This window comes from Coregonus clupeaformis, chromosome 16, assembly GCF_020615455.1.
Source record: "Coregonus clupeaformis isolate EN_2021a chromosome 16, ASM2061545v1, whole genome shotgun sequence".
Taxonomy (NCBI): domain Eukaryota; kingdom Metazoa; phylum Chordata; class Actinopteri; order Salmoniformes; family Salmonidae; genus Coregonus; species Coregonus clupeaformis.
In genome coordinates this window covers 3846383-3868155 of record NC_059207.1, presented here as the reverse complement: position 1 = coordinate 3868155, position 21773 = coordinate 3846383, and the positions used below count along the sequence as shown (strand labels likewise).

The 21773-nt window shown below is 41.7% G+C and overlaps 1 protein-coding gene across 2 annotated transcripts in view; it reads left to right on the top strand.

Moving 5' to 3' along the window:
• Positions 1-21773, top strand: part of LOC121572161 (neuroligin-2) — a 129268-nt gene that overhangs the window by 1245 nt on the left and 106250 nt on the right. For both annotated transcript variants that reach the window (XM_041884095.2, XM_045225588.1), the window contains exon 2: positions 10939-10992. In XM_041884095.2, coding sequence (XP_041740029.2) covers positions 10939-10992 — 54 coding nt within the window. The remainder of the gene's footprint in view (positions 1-10938; positions 10993-21773) is intronic.

Sequence of the window (21773 nt, the reverse complement as noted above, 5' to 3'; positions counted from 1 at the left end):
AAAACCTCCCTAGAAACTTCTCTCCTTCCCTTAAATAATTTCCACAAATAATGTTTATGCTTGGGATTTGAATCTTTTCATTTTTCATACTTTTCTCGTACAAACTCAGACACTTACATTTCGATCAGCTTTTAGGAAATAGTGTATATTTAACGGGTTTATTACAAAGATATGAACACCTGATATCATACTAAAAGTGTCATTTTCTGTGCTTAGCGTAACCATCACCCACAGCATTCTGTTTGGTCTCTCAACTCGTTTTTTTATTATTTTTCAATATCACACACTAACCTCCAAGCTGGCAATATCTTTAAAAAAATATATTTTTAGATACTCACACTTAACTGTTACTAATACTAGGTATACTAGGTACTATCTGCACTTTTATGCTTTTATGAGAGGTTAAGAAGTGTGTGTGTGTGTATGTAAGAAACACCAAAAGAACACAGTATTTTAACAGTCCAGCACAGCTGATTGGCCAACTACGTGTGTGTGTTCTCTGCTGTTGATGCCAGTTTGTGTCAGAGGAGTTCATCTGGGTCCCACCATCCCTCTCACACATCCACAGTGAAGTGAGGAACCATGAGGGCATCAGTCTTTTTCCTCGCCAACACCCCCACTGTGAGCTAGGGCTTTTTAGCCCTCACAACTCACCACCCGCTCCTTTATACCCCAAAACACAGACACCTACAGTATCTCTAAATCATACCAGGCTTCTCTGTCTCTCTCTGTAATTTCTCTGTTTTTCTTCCTTATGCTCACTTAAAGGGTGGTTTTTAATCTCAGCCATCACATACACACACACACACACACACCCTTCACTCCCATATTGTAGCTAAATGTCAGTACTATACAGAAAACAGCACAGGACTGAGAAGGCTTCGGCTGCAGTGACACTTATTTATTGGACTGAACAAAGCTAAACTCTGAGGCTGCCTCTGAAATGGCACCCAATTCCCCAGTTAGTGCACTACTTTAAACCAGGGTTATGGCACCCTGTTCCCTATTTAGTGCACTACTTTAAACCAGGGTTATGGCACCCTGTTCCCTATTTAGTGCACTACTTTAAACCAGGGTTATGGCACCCTGTTCCCTATTTAGTACACTACTTTAAACCAGGGTTATGGCACCCTGTTCCCTATTTAGTACACTACTTTGAACCAGGGTTATGGCACTCTGTTCCCTATTTAGTACACTACTTTTAACCAGGGTTATGGCACCCTGTTCCCTATTTAGTACACTACTTTTAACCAGGGTTATGGCACCCTGTTCCCTATTTAGTACACTACTTTTAACCAGGGTTACGGCACCCTGTTCCCTATAAAGTGCACTACCTTTGACCAGGGCCAATATAGGGTATAGGATGTCATTTCAGACACACCCAGAGTGTTTGACCTTCAACATGGTTGTATGTAGTGGGATATAAGGACATTCTGCAATGACATTGTCCGTGCTAGTGCTAGTCTCAGCATTACACTATCTGCCTATGGGACCAAGGGATTGGCTGTCTAATATGTATATGTCTATGTCTCTCTCGTGTGTGTGTATGTGTGTTTTGTGTGTGTGTGTGTGTTTTGTGTGTGTGTGCATGGGGTATAGTCCCCCTAGACAGAGACTAATGAGCAGGCATTGATCAGCTGCCCAGCGTCCCCCTCCTCTCTCTGAGCTGGCTATGGATGTGAAAGATGAGGAGGAGACACCTATATATCCACGCACACACATGCACACGCCCTGGCATGCACACACACTGGACAGTCACCGGGCAGCAGATAGACATTTGATGCTTTATCAACCCTCAGAACAGATTTCTCTTTGCTGTCTGAAAAAACCTTTTCCAACATCTTCTGTTACCTGTGTCCAAACAGTCCATATGCTCCACCACTCCACTTACCCCTTTAACTACCCCTTAATGTAGCCTAAAATAATCCAGTAGCATACTTCTCTCTCTCTCTCTCGCTCTCTCGCTCTCTTGCTCTCCCTCACCCCCACCCACAGCCATTTCTGCCACAACAGGAAGACATTGTAAATCTTAAAGACTCTCTTTTTAAGCATTACCTCTTTAAAGGGGCATTTCTTTAAAGGGACATTTCTTTAAAGGGACATTTCTTCAAAGGGACATTTCTTCAAAGGGACATTACTACAAAACATAGAAATGTGCCATTTTCACATATGTTGATGTTGGGATTGTGCTGGAGATGACGAATATGAAGTCGAAAAATTGTGAAATGTCCCTTTAAATTAGGATCGTTCTTATAATGCAACAAGCAATACGGGCAATGGGAGAAAACTAGGACACGCCAACACACACGTTAGCCAAACAAGCCTTTTTATAGGCTCCTTTTCTCTTCAATCCATTTCTCTTTTTTTAAGGAGCGATCCTGCTGTTACCACAGGGCTGCTCTGAGAGCCCCTGAGATGGAGGAGCTGTCAGGCTTAGGGAACCTGGGGGAGCCTGGGCAGCAACCTGCTACACAAAAAGCCAGAGAAAGGAAAAGAAAAGTCAGATTAAAGCCTCTGGGGAATAATATATATTGTTTTGGAGAGATGGAGGGTGGGGATGGAGTGATGGAGAGATGGCGAGATGGAGGGGTGGTACTGTAGGTAGGAGCACAAACTATACTTGTGCACAACACGAACAGAAGACCAATCACAATACCAAAGCGCTTCCCGCCCCTCCCTCTCTTCCCTCCCTCCCTTTCTTTATTTTTGTCTATTCAGGGCAGATCTCTCCATTTTGAACTGGGAACGCGGTCAAACGACGGTTTCATTTGGCTCAGGGGGAGGAATTACATCAGCCTGGGTCAATTACCCAATTGTACACACACACACACACAATTACCCAGTTAGGACTTTTATTCCGTATTAATGAACACAGACTGGCAACACTGTGATACGTGTGAAAAAGAAAAGACGCAGAGAGGGAGTGTACGGTAGCTTTGATCGAAGATGCGATCGGGGACGAAAGCGGTGAGGGGGGAGAGGTGGGTTGTCTTGGCAACCCTCCAGTGCTTCCTGTATTTTCCTGTCAGAGCGTCAAAGACCACATCCATTTGCTTTCCCACTATACTCTGAATGAGGGGATTAGCAAGAGCTCAGTTCCAGCTATTTATAACTTATGAGGCAGAGAGAGAAAGATAGAGCGTGTGTGTGTGTGTGTAGGGAGGGGAGGGGCTCGTGTGTGGCCTTGTGTGTGTGTGTGTGTGTGTGTGTGTGTTTGTGCATGTGTGTACGTGCGTGCCTATCTGTGTGTGCATACGTGTGTGTGTACGTGCGTTCATGTCTGTGTGTGTGTGGGAAAGTCACATGATCATGACGTCCTCCTCTGTCTCGCCGTTACGCCTTTGTCGCATTCACCTGGGTCTTCTGTTGTATTGACATAACTCTCTCTCTTTATTCAACTCTCACATTATCTCTCCTTCACGCCTTGCCACCCTATTCTTCCCCTATATCCCCATCATCTTGCTCTCCTTCATCCCCATTCCCTCCTCCCCACCCCTCTCTTCCCATCTGTTTCTACATGGTCACCCCTTTCATTTTTGCTAACTTAAGGGAAAAACCGCACCACCATCCAATCTCCAATCTTCAACATACGATCTGGATGAGCAGTGAAGATAGAAATGGGATTTTTATACCAGACACTGTATTTAGATGATCTTCTTACCCCAGGGAAATGGTTTGACGTGACACTATAATCTCATACCATCCCTGGATAGTTTTATATAGTTTAAAATGGGTCCCTTTAGGGAATCCAGATCTATGATTCTAGATCACACACCTGTGTGGAAATGGATGCAGATCTATCGTACTAAGATCTATACCAACTGGCACTGTTTTGTTTTAGTTAACCTTGACAACAAAAAGGAATAAATATTTTCAAAAAATAAGATATCTTTTGAGATAGTTATAGAAGAAAGTAGCTACACACAGCCTGCCTCCAAACTGGCACTCTATTCCTTTCATAGTGCACTACATTTGACCACAGCCCTATGGGCCCTTGTCAAAAGCAGTGCACTAAATAGGGACCATTTATGATGCAGACACAGTGTTGGTTCTATTCTTGTGGTGCATAATAAGTTCCACGAGGGAATCAAGGAGTCTTTGAATGTATCATTACTGATTCTACATCAGTTATCCATCTGTGTGGAGATAAATTGAAAGGGAACAGATTCAGGGCATAGCAGTGTTCAATGCATCCATTGTCACTTGTTCTTGAATTCACCTTGGGAAAGAAAAAATGAATATAGTTTGTAAGATGTTTTTTGTAGAAGTGTCAGCATAGGTCTACACAATGTGTTGGGCATATTCTGATATTCTTATACGCTGATTTAATAATTGTATTGGTTTTCCTTTAGGCTACCTATCTTTGACTCACACACACACAGACACACACACACACTGCATCATACCCCACATATCTCACTCATCGGTCTTATCTTTCACTGTTTTTCACACTCACTCTCTATCTCTCTTCTCTCTCCCCCCCACTCCGTCTCTCTCTCTCTTTCTCTGTGTGTGTCTCTCTCTCTCTCTCTCTCTTGCTATCTCTCTCTCTCTCTCTTTCTCTCTCTCTCTCTCTCTCTCTCTCTCTCTCTCTCTCTCTCTCTCTCTCTCTCTCCCCTGCTCAAAGGCCCGTCTCTTCAGAGCTTGCTGTAGCTGAGGTGGCTAGTGGCTGTGAATGCAAATGAGCCTAACCCCCTTTTATTCTCCTCCTCTCACCTCTCACACACACAGCGGCGCCACTGCCAGAGCCCACTGCTCACAGTGCCTCCCAGAGTGCTGAATGGAGGGGCAGAAACAGAGAGAATAAAAAAAAAAAGCAAGACAAAGGGATAGATAGGAGGGGGGGTGTTATCTAAAGGTAAACCTCCATCAGCATATCACTGATGTATACAAACTGTTGACATGTAGCCTACACATATGAGAACACAAGTCAATACTAAGGCTCCAAGCCCCTGACCCTCAGGTAATGAACAAATAGACTTACTGTACCCTCTGCTGTTCAGGGAAAACAATGAATGACTAGAGGATGTTAATCGATGGCCTGCTGAACTAGCTATACACCAAACACACACACACACACACACACACACACACACACACACACACACACACACACACACACACACACACACACACACACACACACACACACACACACACACAGGGAGGATAAGTATCTGTCTGATTTCTACAACATTTTCTAGGCCTTTGACCTAGAATGGAACTTTTCCCCCCTTTTGTTTCCAATGTCTTCACTGCCCCTGTGTACTGGGTGGGTATTAGAAACCACATTTCATATAGAGACAGTGTTCCAATGCAGCCCTCTAGGGTAGAATACACTTTTATGAGGCAGGGACCAGGGAGGAGTGATAGAGTGAGGGATGGAGAGAGAAAGGAAGAGAGAGGGGGAGGTGAAACAAAGGAGAGGAAAATAAAGTTACAGACATATTTTTCTAAATACCTATCCACATTCCCTCGATATTACCTTGAAGTTGATGAAGGAATAACTATGTCCTTCAAGAGTTGCCAAAAGACTAAACCTCACAAAACACATACAACACGTTCCAAAAAGTTTTCAAAAGGCGGGCTCTGAACGCAGCTTAAATCTATCTGATTAGAAGACATGTTCTGTTTGATTGTAATAGGATTTAGGGCATCGCTTCCCAGAGACGGAGGATAAATATTGTCCCTCAAAACGGGGTAGATTACCCAGTAAACCCCCAGATTAGTCCCTCTGCTGGGGAGGAACACAGGGATCACACTAAGAGACAGGCAGGGCCAAACATCAGACACACGGCAGAGACATGGCAGAGACATGGCAGAGACATGGCAGAAACATGGCAGACACAGACGCAGGCACGAATGCACAGACACATGGTAGCTACAGATTCATATGCATGAATGAATAGCAGATGCACATACACACTCGCAGAGAGAGAGGGACACACACATTGTGGCTTTGACTGGTTGCATGGGGAGAAAATGGCTTTAACCTTCATGCCTTCTCGATCGTCACCGTTCCGTAAATGTCACTATCTGGCTACCTGCCAGGATATCTCTCTCTCTCTCTCTCTCTCTCTCTCTCTCTCTCTCTCTCTCTCTCTCTCTCTCTCTCTCTCTCTCTCTCTCTCTCTCTCTCTCACCTCCCATTCTCATTCTGTTATAAATATCTGTATTTTTCACACTGGTTATCTTAGTTTCAAATACTACTTGTTAGCTTCCTTTTTTTCCTCACCTTTTATTTCCACACTTTCTATTTCTGAACTCCTCTCTTTTCCACTCCTCTCTTTCAAATGAGCTCTCTCTATACCCATCTCTGTTTCTACTTCTGTCTATTCAACCGGCAATCTCTCCTGGCGTCTCACCTTGCTTCCTACCTCATTCACACCATCCCTTGCTTTTCAAACACACATCTGTATTGCTCGCTCTATCTTTCCTTCTCTCGTTCTCGCTCTATTCAGAGACCCATCTGTGTTAGTGTCCCTTGTTCCCTGATCTCTCTCTCTCTCTCTCTCTCTCGCCTTCTCTCTCTTCTGCAAGACTAGATCTATAATTCTCAGACACTGTTGAAGCATTGAGACAAAGGAGGGAGGGAGGAAGGGAGGGAGAGAGAGAATAAATGAGTTTCATCTCAGGCTGGAACACTGGACAACAAATAGAGATGTGTGATCTATCCATGTTATTCAATAACCTCAACAGTCTTTCTAGATGGGCTTTATAAAAGAATGTAGAGAGTGTATTTAACGCCAGATTGAATGCCTTCTACTACTGAACCAGACAGACTAAACCAATGAATCATACATGGTGATTTTTCCACACGTTGTAAATATGCTATTAATAGATAGTGTCAGAGATAGCGTCATGGTACACACACAGCGTGGCCATCTGCTGACAAGGCGTGCGCCACAGAATGGGTGGGTGGCCGACTCACTCTTTCGTATGGGGGAGGAGGGGTGAGGAAGGGGGAGCCTGAGAGAGGCTGGGAGCGAGAAGCATCATGTGTGAGTCATCATAAACAAAACACGTTACTCATACTACTGAGAGACACACACATACTCTCCCCTGTACTCCTCTCAACCCGACGTCCATCATTCATCTTTTTAGTTCACTTACAGCCTGTCAGTGACACTCCCATCCACTCACACTGCTGTCTGCTGGGTTACATTGTCACCACCTAGACTATACTTATTCTTAGTCTGTGTCGCTAGCGTGCACATATTAATAGATGCACGTGCACACACCATGCACACACTGTCAGTACACACATGCAACTCTGACATACACACACACACACATACAGGTTTACGCAGACACACAAAAACGGATTCATACACACACAGACTGAGACTCTCTTACACACACACACACACACACACTCGGGTACACACACACACACACACACACACACACACTGTGAGTGGTCCGTACTGTAGCTGTAGCTATAGCTGGGGGGAAGAGCCTGCGGTGCTGTGCGCTTGCTGCTGTGTGTGGTTAGAGGTGGAAGTAGAACTTCATTAAAATGTTACGTAACCTGTTTCACAGTCAGTGAGCTGCTCTGCACCAGCCCTGGATTCAAATACTATTCAAAATCATTTCAAATACTTTAGCTGTGCTTTATTGAGCTTGCCTGGCTCTATGGAACCAATAGAATGCTCAGAATACGGTAAACCCCACCCGTATGGCACTCCAGGCAGGCCAGAGCAAACGGCTTAAAGGCCCCGAACAGTCATTCTGATTCCCATGTAAAATTGCCTTTTGAGTGACTAAAATATCATCATAATATTTTGGGGGGATAGAAATGCCCCCCAAAATTGAAAAAGTACTTTTTCTCTCATAGCTAACTACCAGGAAGTTTGAAAAGACAGGCTGAGCGGGCGCAGAGCTTTTATTCATGAGCTCGCCTTGACTGACAGCTCTTTGAAACGCCTATGTCAAGAAACTTGGATGCAGTGAGCAGTGTTGCAGTAAAATATTCTCAAGCTAATTTGGTGAAACACAAAGCAACTCAAACATTGAAATTGCATCAATTATGTTAATTTTTGTATACATCTCCCATTTGGCATGTCTCTTGTGTTGCGGTTCACAGCAGCACTGACGGATGTGTTGACTTGACAACTGCGTCAGAGTTTTTGAATAATCCTTCCACCCTTTTGTACCATGCTGGTTGAAGACCTGCTGTAGCTAGCCAGTAACTAGCGAACACCAGTAACAGATGAAAGGGGAGACATATAAGTATTTTTGCCATAGATGAATAGTGTAAACTTAAAATTGTATTTGCTGACACCCTACAGTCAAATTCTTTTACAAGGCGGCACTTATTTAAATTAGGTAAGAGAATATCATGTTAACATTAGTGTATTAAATTGAGAGTTAAGGACCAGTAACTTTATGATCAAACTTTATCAATGTAGAAGCATCAGTCATTTTGCATACTTTGATCATCATACTTTGATCTGGTTTCATCCCAATATCATCCAATTTCATGAAAAACATGATTTTGACTGTTCGTGAGCTTTAAAGTATTTGAAAGATTTTAAATAGTATTTGAACCCAGGTTTGTTCTGCACTTAGACAACCTGGAGGAAAGTAAAGGAGAAAGAGGGGGAGGTCATAGAGGAGAAGGGTTTGTAATGAAACAGAGGACTATGGTCGTTTTTCTTTATTAACTGGACCGTAAATTGTACAATTGTCAATTACTGTACCACGATGGATGTCAAAAGTGTTTCTAATAACATTCTAACACTCTACCCTACAAACAAACCCTGTTATTGTTTCATTTTATACTTGTTTTTAGCACTTCACAAAATTACTTCTGCCAAAGTTTTCCGTCTACTTTTTATGTCCTAAAATGCTTTGGTAAACACTAATGACGCCTCTTAACTACCCTGAGTGACTGTAAGATACTTAAATACAGGGGACTGTATGAGTGAGGCATTCATTGACTGGGGCTTTTCCATCTGTTGTGCATCCATCTTTCTCTCTTTTTACAGTTTAGAAATAGGCATCTTGTTATGCTGAATGAGGTACATACAGGATATGCCAGACAAGTTGACATGCCGCATTTTATTTGCACAGCTGTTTCCAGCCATCATCATGAAGGGTTGCAATTCTGCAGGTTTTTCCAAAAGTTGTACATTCGTAAACAATTTTACCATGGGTTCAATTGATTGATTATTTCAACACAGTTAACCATACCATCACACACTCTTATGGATGTCTATATACAGGCTTATCCCTACGCTATAACCATTCTAAGACCTCCAATATCTTTACCATGTGAGGCCATAACCCATGGACAAAGTACATTCATCAGTTATAATCCTATTAGTTTTCCTTGAATGAGTTTTATTTCCCAAGCATTTACCTCTAGTTAACCATAATCCTATCCTTAGATCAGTTTCGAGTCCTGGCTGCAATAAGTTAACGACATTTATTTGGATATTTTTTAGCTGTCACTGCAGTTACATATAACTTCATTGGTCCACAAATCACACAGACAGACAGACTTCCTGGTTGTCAGCATATCAGAGTCCTGCCCATTGGTTCCCTCCTAGGCAGCTGATGGTGCTTCCTGTTAGCTCAGGCCACTTTCCTATTTGGCCCTTCCCTGATAGTTATTATTATTATTATTATAGTTGTTTTGCATATCACAAGATTAGTTCCTCAGCAGCCAACTTTCACCGATGGGGGAGAGAAGAAGAGAAGAGAGAAGAAGAGAAGAGAGAAGAAGAGAGGAGGAGAGAAGAGAGGAGGAGAGGGGAGGAGCGAAGCATCCCTTTCTGTTCTCTCTCCTTTTTCTCCCTCTATCTCTCTCCCTCTCTCTCTCTCTCTCTCTCCCTCTCCTCCGTTTGCCAATAATAGCTGGTGGGCAGATGCGGATCGAATTACATGAGCATTTTACCCACCACACAGCAAACACTCCGTTAACTAGCATCAAGCTACATGTCATTTCTAATTGACACACAGCCTGTTGTGCGCAATACATGTAATTACGAATTCACTGGGGGGATGACTTTGAGGGTTACGTCTAAGCCACACACACACACACACACACTGCATACCTTTGTCCCTTTCCACGTTTTTCTAACGCATGTTTAACATGATTTCTCATCATTACAGGTTCCTTTCATTGTGGCTGACTAATAAAGATATCATTTTGTTGTGTGTTTTAACCCCAAAAACGTTTTAATCTAATGTGTTCATATTGTTTATGTTGTAGTACAATGCATTGTTGGAACTGTAGTGCATCACATCATGCTACAGTTTACATGTCTCCTGTGAAAGGGACAGATGGAAAAGGAAGGAGTGTATCAGTGTTTGTGTGAAAAAATGTCACGCTACTCATGAATCACAACAACGGGTTAATTATGTTATTGTAGGTTATGGGTGAGGGCGTCTTGACAAGGCCCACCCCTCCCTTTTGGTACCCCTCTATGCCCGACGTTCCTTTTTGGGGTTCTGAGGGGGAAAGGTGAAAGTAAGGGTGGGTATTGTTTTTCTAACCACAGAACCTCATTCTCTATTTCTCCTTCCATTGATTTTTACTATGGTCCCCTGAAGCCAGAAACACAACTTGAACACAAATAACAAAACAGGGGTTCAGAAAGGGCAGCACAACCAATAAACAACTAGTTAACAACCAATGACAACTAATTGATCCGTTTCTCCCGGGTGAGAAGGAGTGCTGAATCTTCAGATATAGGGGCTCCTTCTTTTCTCTTGACAAAAGCGTTTGTTGTCTTTTCTTGTAATGTGTCTGTGATGATGCGTTTTTGTTTTGTTTTTGTCCTCTTTTTAAAAAGAAAAGAAAAATTCTTGCTGATTTGTCTTTTTTGCTCTTCTTTTCTTTTTTGATTTTTTTCTTTGCATTTTTTTTGCCAGTAAACTTTTTTGAATTTTCTCTTTTCTCTTTTTCCCCCCTTTTTTCTTGCACCCTAGGTCCGCTCACAAAAAAACATGATGAGTCTACAATGAACAGACCGAGAGATGAAGGTATTTTTCGTTGCATGTTTTTCCTTTTTTCTTGTTTTGAAGTCTTTTTGGGGATATATAGTTCGAGGAAAAAATAAAAAGCCACACATTGATTAGCTATGAGTTATAAGATATATATTTAAATATATACAATGTGTTGGTGTCTCAGAATCTTCACATTTATTAACAATACAAAGAACACACATTATATTCTGGTCAGTCTGTGAGAAAACGTTTGATGACAGGCCTTGGCCAATATAATAGTTATGAAATCAACATTGTGTCGTCTCTACAGTTGATTTATTATAGAAAAAACATCTTTCAGACATGTTGACTGACTGACTAGGCAGGGAGACAACAACTTTCTTCCATCATTATTGTGCCTCCCACAACATTAATGCAAGTTATGTCATTATGTTATACAGCTGAATAGTTATTGAAACATAACTAACGGTTGGACCATAGTGCATGGACCTAGCTTCAAAAGTCAAGGTGAGAATAGTATTATTAGGTGAGTCAAATAGAGAAAGCGAGGGAGAAATGGAGAGAGCGTAATCTTCTGTTTATCAGAATGAAGATCTCTTCCTGGTGACTTTTCTCAATAGAAACAGACACGACAACACTATTAGCTACAACACGTTAACACACAGTTGAGATGATTCCATCTTGCCTTTTGGAATCGTTTCTTGACCATAAGAAAATGGCTGCTGTCGATATGATGGATTATCTTTTTCTTACAGCTCATTTTGAGTGTACGAAAGGGAATCTTTTTCTCTTGGGTGTTCTTTTGATATTTCTTGGCTATTTTTTAAGTGAAGGTTATGAAGAGTTGGTGGGAAAGTGAGTTTCTCTTTGCTCAAACATATTGACACAGCCCCAAAGTTGAGCTGGCTACTAGATAGGTCTACCTACCTGTTTATGGGCCAACTTCTGATGCTTCATTACCTTCATGAAAATAAAGTTTTACTATAGCAGACCTATGCTTACCCACATAACATCACTGAATTGTCCAATCGTCAAATACTAATCCATACCTGTGTATTAGACCTTCTCCCATGTCACCTTTCTAGAACCTGGAAACTAACTCATAAATAACTCCTAAATACTAACTCCTGGAGGTTATTCAGGAGCATATAACTTATGTTTACAAAGTTGCAGATAGAAATGTAATGTGTTGAGCTGAAATTATACCTTTATTCGCTAGATATTCCTGTCAAACTGAAGGCAGAATAGGCTACATCATACATCGAAAGAGAATGCATTTCTAAGTTAATGTTGTTAGATGTCGGGACCTCCTGAATAAGGGCCTGGGTGCATCCCATTTTCTTTCTGCTTAAGTGTGTACTCTTTCACTACTTCCCACAAATCTTAAAGCATTGGATTGGTGAAGGCATTTGCTAGTGGAAGTTTACACCAAATTTCTTTATACCAGTCATTCCTTTCAAATCAGTAAAGGGAAGTGAACAAGTGCACACTTTGGGATGGAGGAGAGATAATTGGGACATAGCCCAAGTATGAGTACTACTGTAACATCTTCTTCCTGTTAATATCCCTCTGACTTCCTGTAACGACTAAATGTCCGGTCAGTGCTATATCACCTAAGTGGACCCTGAGGGCCAATCCCAAATCGTCCCATATGCACTTGTAGAGATCTGAGAGGATTTGATTGGTATAAGCAATATGGTGAAACTTCCACCTAGCCTATCAATTCCTCTCAGATGCATAGGGCGCAGGGTTTAGGGAACGATTTGGGATTGGGCCCTAGTGCTTCAATGGTCCAGTCTCTGTGCAAGGCAGTCTTTTTATTGAATAATTTCAATGCTGGAGAAACCATTTCTAGTTTGAATGAGTGAACAGAAAGCATACACTAATCATTCAATTAATCATATTCAAGCCAAAGCAAAGAAGAAAACATTGTTGTTCAGTATTTTTCATTTTGAAAGGTAAACTAAAGGACAACTGTAAGTCATGACTAGCTCTTCTTGATGCTGTCTCCTAGGTTCAGGTGTTTGGAAGGAGGTTATTTAAGCAATAAGGCCCGAGGAGGTGTGGTATATGGCCAGTATACCACAGCTAAGGGCTGTTCTTAGGCACGACGCAACGCAAGAAACCACTTTACAAACTAAAATGCATTACTATTCCCATACCATTATTACAGAGAATCAGACAAATTATGTTACCCTCTGCCTATTGGCTACTTATTCAAGCATGTCTCAAAACACAACACAGCCCCTTTAAGACAGAAAAAACGCTCTTTACCTGACTTGCTTTTCAAAGATGGCTAGAAATGCACACGTTTTGTGCTCTTGTAGGAAGCAACCACTCCCCCATTGCTGACTATAAATTCTCTATAACTGGGCTAATAATTCACTTACTAGCAAAGAATATGAACAAATGTACATGCAGCTCTTGCATTGATCTCAAAACTGTAAACACAGTCGTGCTGTAAACACAGTCAAAGTGAATGGCACAGATCCATATATGGCAATGGTCTATTTGCATATAGGGATACTGCAGCTCTGATTGGTAATGGTGCACTGGTCTGTGTAGAGTATGGGCCTGAGTCGGGCCTGTCAATGTAGTAGAATCCTACATCAATGCTCTCTGCATACAAGAAAATCTCTTGCATAGTTTGTTTTGTTTTGGTATGTTGCATTGAAAGTGGCTAATATTGCATTGATTCGATCGCAATTCGCACAGTAGAGGGAAACGTTCATAGTGTTAACTAATGGGGAAAACTAGAGAGTTGAGTGAAGTTCAATCTCGTGTTTCTCTGTGCAGGCTGATATTTCTTCTGCGTGGCAGTCTCGGGGAGCTTAGAGGGAACATTGTCAATAAGTATTCAACCCCTTTGTTATGGCAAGCCTAATTATATTCAGGTGTAAAAATGTGCTTAACAAGTCACATAATAAGTTGCATGGACTCACTCTGTGTGCAATAATAGTGTTTAACATGATTTTTGAATTACCACCTCATCTCTGTACCCCACACATACAGTACCAGTCAAAAGTTTAGACACACCTACTCATTCCAGGGTTTTTCTTTATTTTTACTATTTTCTACATTGTAGAATAATAGGGAAGATATCAAAACTATGAAATAACACATATGGAATCATGTAGGAACCAAAAAAGTGTTAAACAAATCAAAATATATTTTATATTTGAGATTATTCAAATAGCCAAGAGTGTGCAAAGCTGTCATCAAGGCAAAGGGTGGCTATTTGAAGAATCTCAAATATAAAATATAATTTGATTTCTTTAACACTTTTTTGTTTACTACATGATTCCATATGTGTTATTTCATAGTTTTGATGTCTTCACTCTGAGCAATTGTATTGGTATAAAATAATATAATTTCCCCATTTCTTTTAGCATACAATAAAGCTCAGTATTTGAATAATGTATTTTATATGGTCATTATTGCTCGTCGTTATCAAGGGTGTCGTTTATTTCGGACCCCACTGTACCTATAATACAGCACAATACAAACCCTGACAAACAACTATATTTACAGTAAAGCAGAACAATAGCATTTCCATGGAAAGTGGTGTCTTCGACCTTACATGCCAAGCGTGTAACCAGCACAAATTAACATGTTACCTAACCTACAGCCAGACTATACCGGATATCTGCTTTGGAAAGAGTAGACAACGTCATATCCTCCTGTAGCCTCCTGTAGCTCAGTTGGTAGAGCATGGCACTTGCAACGCCAGGGTTGTGGGTTTGATTCCCACGGGAGGCCAGTATGAAAAATGTATGCACTCACTCTGGGTAAGAGCGTCTGCTAAATGACTAAAATGTCAAATGTAAATATACGATATATTATACTTTCTACATAACTTATAATGATTATGGGAATCAAGGTTACAATGTACTGTGTGTTGATGGGACCCTTGTGTGTAATAGTTGTAATTAAAATATGAATAACTGCATTTATATAGAACTTTGATACATTAGGCTCCAAATGCTTATGGATGGCTATAGTGAGTTCTCTTCCAATGGAGAGAAGATGACGCTAGGTAGTAGCTGTAAGAAGAGATAGCCAGAGTGCACTCTTAATGGTAGTGTCAGGTTGATGGTGGAGGAAGATGGAGTGGTAGCTCTGTTGTGGTGTATGTGTGCACTCAACTCTCCCTCTGTTCATTTTCTAATTTGTTTTATTGAGTGCACTTTATTTTCTCTTCTCCTTCTTGTGTTTGTACTCTTTCCTTTCTCTTGTCCCCTTCACTTCCACCTCTCCTTTCTCCCTCTCTTTGCCTTTCTCTGAGTTCTCTATACCCCCCCTTTCTCTCTCTCTCTCTCTCTCTCTCTCTCTCCATCTTTCTCTCTGCCTCTCTCTCTCTCTCTCTCTCCTTTTAGCCCCTCTCGTTCTCCCCCCCCCTCTCTTTCTCTATCTCTCTTTCCCATCTCTCTCTCTTTCTCTCTGATGTTGTGTGCTCCTGCAGTACACAGGCCTTGGCTCCTGTTACAGCAGCTTTGCCTCTGGGCACAGGATCTCTGCTGATGTCTCAGAATCTCATCTTTGTTCTCCGTCTCCTCTCACGGGGATACACACACATGCGCACACACACACACATGCAGACAAGTGCGCGCAGGCATGCACGCACACACACACATCATATCTCTCATTCCCAGACATCACATCACAAGTCTATTATCAGTGTTTTGAAACAACACAAAACATACTGATGTCTTGGCTGTCTGGGTATTTTCCCTCTAATTACTAACTAAATCCTGGAAGAAGACACACTGTACTCCACTTCTTCCATTGTAAGTCTCTTAGTGGGTTAGTCACTCTGTGTACAGTGGAGATGTCTATTTCTGTGTAAGACATACAGTTGAAGTCGGAAGTTTACATATACTTAGGTTGGAGTCATTAAAACTCGTTTTTCAACCACTCCACAAATTTCTTGTTAACAAACTATAGGTTTGGCAAGTCGGTTAGGACATCTACTTTGTGCGTGACACAATAAATTTTTCCAACAGTTGTTTACAGACAGATTATTTCACTTATAATTCACTGTATCACAATTCCAGTGGGTCATACGTTTACATAGACTAATTTGACTGTGCCTTTAAACAGCTTGGACATTTCCAGAAAATGATGTCATGGCTTTAGAAGCTTCTGATAGGCTAATTGACATAATTTGAGTCAATTGGAGGTGTACCTGTGGATGTATTTCAAGGCCTACCTTCAAACTCAGTGCCTCTTTGCTTGACATCATGGGAAAATCAAAAGAAATCAGCCAAGACTGGTTCATCCTTGGGAGCAATTTCCAAACGCCTGAAGGTACCACGTTCATCTGTACAAACAATAGTACGCAAGTATAAACACCATGGGACCACGCAGCCGTCATACTGCTCAGGAAGGTGACGCGTTCTGTCTCCTAGAGATGAACGTACTTTGGTGCGAAAAGTGCAAATCAATCCCAGAACAACAGCAAAGGACGTTGTGAAGATGCTGGAGGAAACAGGTACAAAAGTATCTATATCGACATAACCTGAAAGGCCGCTCAGCAAGGAAGAAGCCACTGCTCCAAAACCGCCATAAAAAAGCCAGACTACGGTTTGCAACTGCACATAGGGACAAAGATTGTACTTTTTAGAGAAATATCCTCTGGTCTGATGAAACACAAATAGAGCTGTTTGGCCATAATGTCCATCGTTATGTTTGGAGGAAAAAGTGGGGACTTGCAAGCCGAAGAACACCATCCCAACCGTGAAGCACGGGGGTGGCAGCATCATGCTGTTGGGGTGCTTTGCTGCAGGAGGGACTGGTGCACTTCACAAAATAGATGGCGTCATGAGGAAGGAAAATGATGTGGATATATTGAAGCAACATCTCAAGACATCAGTCAGGAAGATAAATGTTGGTCGCAAATGGGTCTTCCAAATGGACAATGACCCCAAGCATACTTCCAAAGTTGTGGCAAAATGGCTTAAGGACAACAAAGTCAAGGTATTGGAGTGGCCATCACAAAGGCCTGACCTCAATCCTATAGAACATTTGTGGGCAGAACTGAAAAGGTGTGTGCGAGCAAGGAGGCCTATAAACCTGACTCAGTTACCCCAGCTCTGTCAGGCGGAATGGACCAAAATTCACCCAACTTATTGTGGGAAGCTTGTGGAAGGCTACCCGAAACGTTTGACCCAAGTTAAACAATTTAAAGGCAATGCTACCAAATACTAATTGAGTGTATATAAACTTCTGACCCACTGGGAATGTGATGAAATAAATAAAAGTTGAAAGAAATAATTCTCTCTACTATTATTCTGACATTTCACATTCTTAAAATAAAGTGGTGATCCTAACTGACCTAAAACAGGGAATTTTTACTAGGATTAAATGTCAGGAATTGTGAAAAACTGAGTTGAAATGTATTTGGCTAAGGTGTATGTAAACTTCCCACTTCAACTGTACGTGGACAGGCAAACCCAAGATGGAACCCTGGAGTTGTTATGCTAAACCTTACCTCTTAAAAGAGTATCTTAAATAAGACATCTTAGTCTTATCCAACCCCTCCCCCCACCCTTTTCCTACTAGCACTAATTTTGCTGATCATTTCTGTATTGAGGAAAAATGTACTTACAACGACTGTGATATGGGGTTGTCTCACCTAGCTATCTTAAGATGACTATCAATCAATCAATCAATTTTATTTTATATAGCCCTTCTTACATCAGCTAATATCTCGAAGTGCTGTACAGAAACCCAGCCTAAAACCCCAAACAGCTAGTAATGCAGGTGTAGAAGCACTACACTAACTGTAAGTCACTCTGGATAAAAGCGTCTGCTCAATGACTAGAATGTCAATGTAATATGAGAGGACACAAGACTAGAATAGAACAGGAAGTATAACAGGTGGATACATGGAAGGACAAGCTAGGAGGAGAGAGGAGAATAGAAAAGAAGGAGAGAAGATGCGAGAAGAGGAGGAGAAAAGGAGGGGTAGAGAAAAAGAAAAGGAGCTGAGCGGCGAGACTGGAGACTTGCCTGAACTTCACTGTACAGTAACTGGAGAAGACCAGCATGCCTGTCATGTCAGCCTAACATTACTGTAACATTATAGAGAGACTCTGTGTGGCCTATCTAACGTTCCTATAATGTTCTGTCAACGTTGCCTGGATGGCCACAGCACACCGTCTCCAGTTAACTGCTGACGGCAACAGTTTTCACAGAGAGAGAGTCAACGACAGGAAAGAAAAAGAGAGGGGGAACGAGAAAGAAAGAGAGGAAGAGAGTTGGTGCTTCATCACCAGTCGGCTACCACAGCCAAGATACCAACCGCCCAAGTCTTGACACACTTTGTGGTCTGCGCTTGGCCAGTGCTGAGGGGCTGTGTGTTACAGTTATAAGAGACCCAGGGAAACAAGGAAGACTGGCTCAGTTCCATAGCATATCAGGCTCCAGTGCAAACTGTAGTATTGTACAGTGGCAGGGCAAACTCCCTGGAAGGAAGAAACCTTGAGGGGGGAGGAGTATAAAGTATTTTCAAATTGGGGGTTGGGATAAATGTTGATGGGCCCCAGTACACACTATAAGTGTTGGTTTGTAGTGTCAGACAGTAGGGCGATATGAGTAGATGTCATATGGATGACTTGAAGGTACTATATTAGAGATGTGGGATACTGTGTAGGTTAAGGGGTGTGTTAGAGCTGGGCTGGAACAAAACCCTGCACTCACTGCAGCTCTACAGGACCAGTGGCCATCCCTGGGTTAGGTTGATAGAAAGTGGAAGCCTATAGAAAAAGACTGATGGTAGCTAGGCGGTGACAGGATGATGGGGGCAGAGAGATTTAGAGTGGGATTTGGTATAGTGGAACCAATCCCAGAAACGGTTGCTTTTCAGTTATCATTTATAGCAGACATCTGTTCAATTCCCACTGTTTTCTGTCTCAGTCCCAACCCAACATGACGGATAACCGTTCCACTCCGTTCACCTAGAGTTTAACCCATTAGTGGAAGGTAGGGTTTCACCCAGCAAACCAAAATTGGTTCTGTGAAAGTTCCCAGAACATTCATTAGGTCACGGCAAAGGTTCTCATAACACACAAACTGTCTAGTCGTGCTGATGATTATAGAATGTTTGTATAAAACATTCGCCTGATGTTGCAAGAACATTTCTAGGACACATTTAATCTGTTCTTAAAAAGTTCCCAGAATGTTTCATTAGTGGTAGAAACAGTCTGGTGAGAACATTGTAGGGGACACCATAAAACACCAAATCTGTCCAGTTGTGCGGATGATTCTACAATGTAGGCAGAAATTGCCGTGGGGCTGGGCCTGAGTAAAAGTGACTGGCCATCATATTCCAGAAAAAATACCCAAACATCAGTGGTGTAGTCGTGGTGCATGGAGAAGTGGATATTCTTTCTTTTTGACAAACATTTCCCAAACGACCTGCCTGGCAAATGAAAGGTGCTCTGTGTGAAAAATAATATGAGAAACAGATGTAGGCTACTTTGAATGACCTACAATCATGGCAATGCGATATACATCCAGATGACATCCAGAATTACACTGAACAAAAATATAAATGCAACATGTAAAGTGTTGGTCCCATGTTTCATCAGCTGAAATAAAAGATCCCAGAAATTTTCCATACGCACAAAAAGCTTATTTCTCTTACATTTTGTGCACAAATATATTTACATCCCTGTTAGTGAGCATTTATCTTTTGCCAAGATAATCCATCCACCTGACAGGTTAGGCATATCAAGAATCTGATTAAACAGCATGATCATTACACAGGTGCACCTTGTGCTGGGGACAATAAAAGGCCACTCCAAAATGTGCAATTTTGTCACACAACACAATTCCACAGATGTCTAAAGTTTTGAGGGAGCGTGCAATTGACATGCTGACAGCATGAATGTCCACCAGAGCTGTTGCCAGAGAGTTGAATGTTCATTTCTCTACCATAAGCCACCTCCAACGTCATTTTAGAGAATTTGGCAGTACGTCCAACCGGCGTCACGTACGCAGACCACATGTAACCACGTCAGCCCAGGATCTCCACATCTGGCTTCTTCACCTGCGGGATGGTCTGAGATGAGCCACCCGGACAACTGTCAGAAACCGTCTCAGGAAAGCTCATCTGCATGCTCGTCGTCCTCACCATGGTGTTGACCTGACTGCAGTTCGGCGGGCAAATGCTCACCTTCGATGGCCACTGGCACGCTGGAGAAGTGTGCTCTTCACGGATGACTCCCGGTTTCAACTGTACCGTGCAGATGGCAGACAGCGTCGTGTTGGCGAGCGGTTTGCTGATCAACGTTGTGAACAGAGTGCCCCATGGTGGCGGTGGGGTTATTATATGGGCAGGCATAAGCTATGGACAACAATCACAATTGCATTTTATCGATGGCAATTTGAATGCACAGAGATACCCTGATCAACTTTATGCGAAGGAGATGTGTCTCGCTGCATGAGGCAAATGGGCGTCATACCAGATACTGACTAGTTTTCTGATCCACGTCCCTATTTTTATTTAAGGTATCTGTGACCAACAGATGTATATATGTATAACCCAGTCATGTGAAATCCATAGTTTAGGGCCTAATTAATTTATTTCAATTGACAGATTTCCTTATATGAACCGTAACTCAATAAAATCTTTGAAATTGTTGCCTGTTGCATTTATATTTTTGTTCAATATAAATAATAGGCCAGAGCCCTTATGGCTGATATGTTAGGCTAAAGGACCAGATAGGCGGAAAGGTAAGAAAAGGAACAGATTTATGTGGTGGTGTGTTACATGACAACGGGATACTCAAGGAGTTCCTACACTTCACAGCGGCTGAAGGCTTGGATGCTAGTCACTGCTGATTCATCTCTGTATTGTGCATTTTGCTAGAGGAGATTTATGGGTTACAAAAAAAGTCCTAGGCTACATCTAATTCCATACACTATGTTTGCCACATATTTCTACCCTAATATTACTATTCTTGTATAGCTTTTCTAAGCTGTAGTCTTTGCCACATGATTTCTGTAGGCCGTGGCTATTTCATCTATAGGGGAAATGGTAATCGCTACCGGATGGAGTCGGGGGCCCTGGTCTAAACCCCATAGCCTGTCCCTTAAGCTCTTCTATGGAGAAGCAAAACAAAGAGTCGAAACTGTAGAACTCATGAAACATGGAAATAAATGCACAATTTTCATTGTGATTGTGAAATCAGGAGTCAGAACAGAGCGGAGTGCTTAAATCTTTGATCCGACTTTCGCGGGCTCAGCCAGCGCCGGCCAAGCCGCATTACCTGCCCGTGGTGCTGAATAATATAGGCCTATGCTATGGTTTCACACTCACACTTTTCAAACCCATATTGCCTAATATTTCATGTGATTTGTATTTGTGTAGGCTACTTCGTGCATGATTTCTTTATTGTACTACATAATTGAAAGGGCATATACCTCCACTTAACAACTTAAAACGCATCAAATAAAATAAAATTGTATTTGTCACATGCACCGAATACAACAGTGAAATGCTAACTTACAAGCCCTTAACCAACAATGCAGTTTTAAGAAAAATAAGTGTTAAGTAAAAAATAGATAAGTAAAAAATAACAAATAAAAATAAATAACAAATAACTGTATTTATTTATTTAACCTTTATTTAACCAGGTAAGCCAGTTGAGAACAAGTTCTCATTTACAACTGCGACCTGGCCAAGATAAAGCAAAGCAGTGCGATAAAAACAACAACAACACAGAGTTACATATGGAATAAACAAAACGTACAGTCAATAACACAATAGAAAATCTATATATAGTGTGTGCAAATGTAGTAAGTTATGGAGG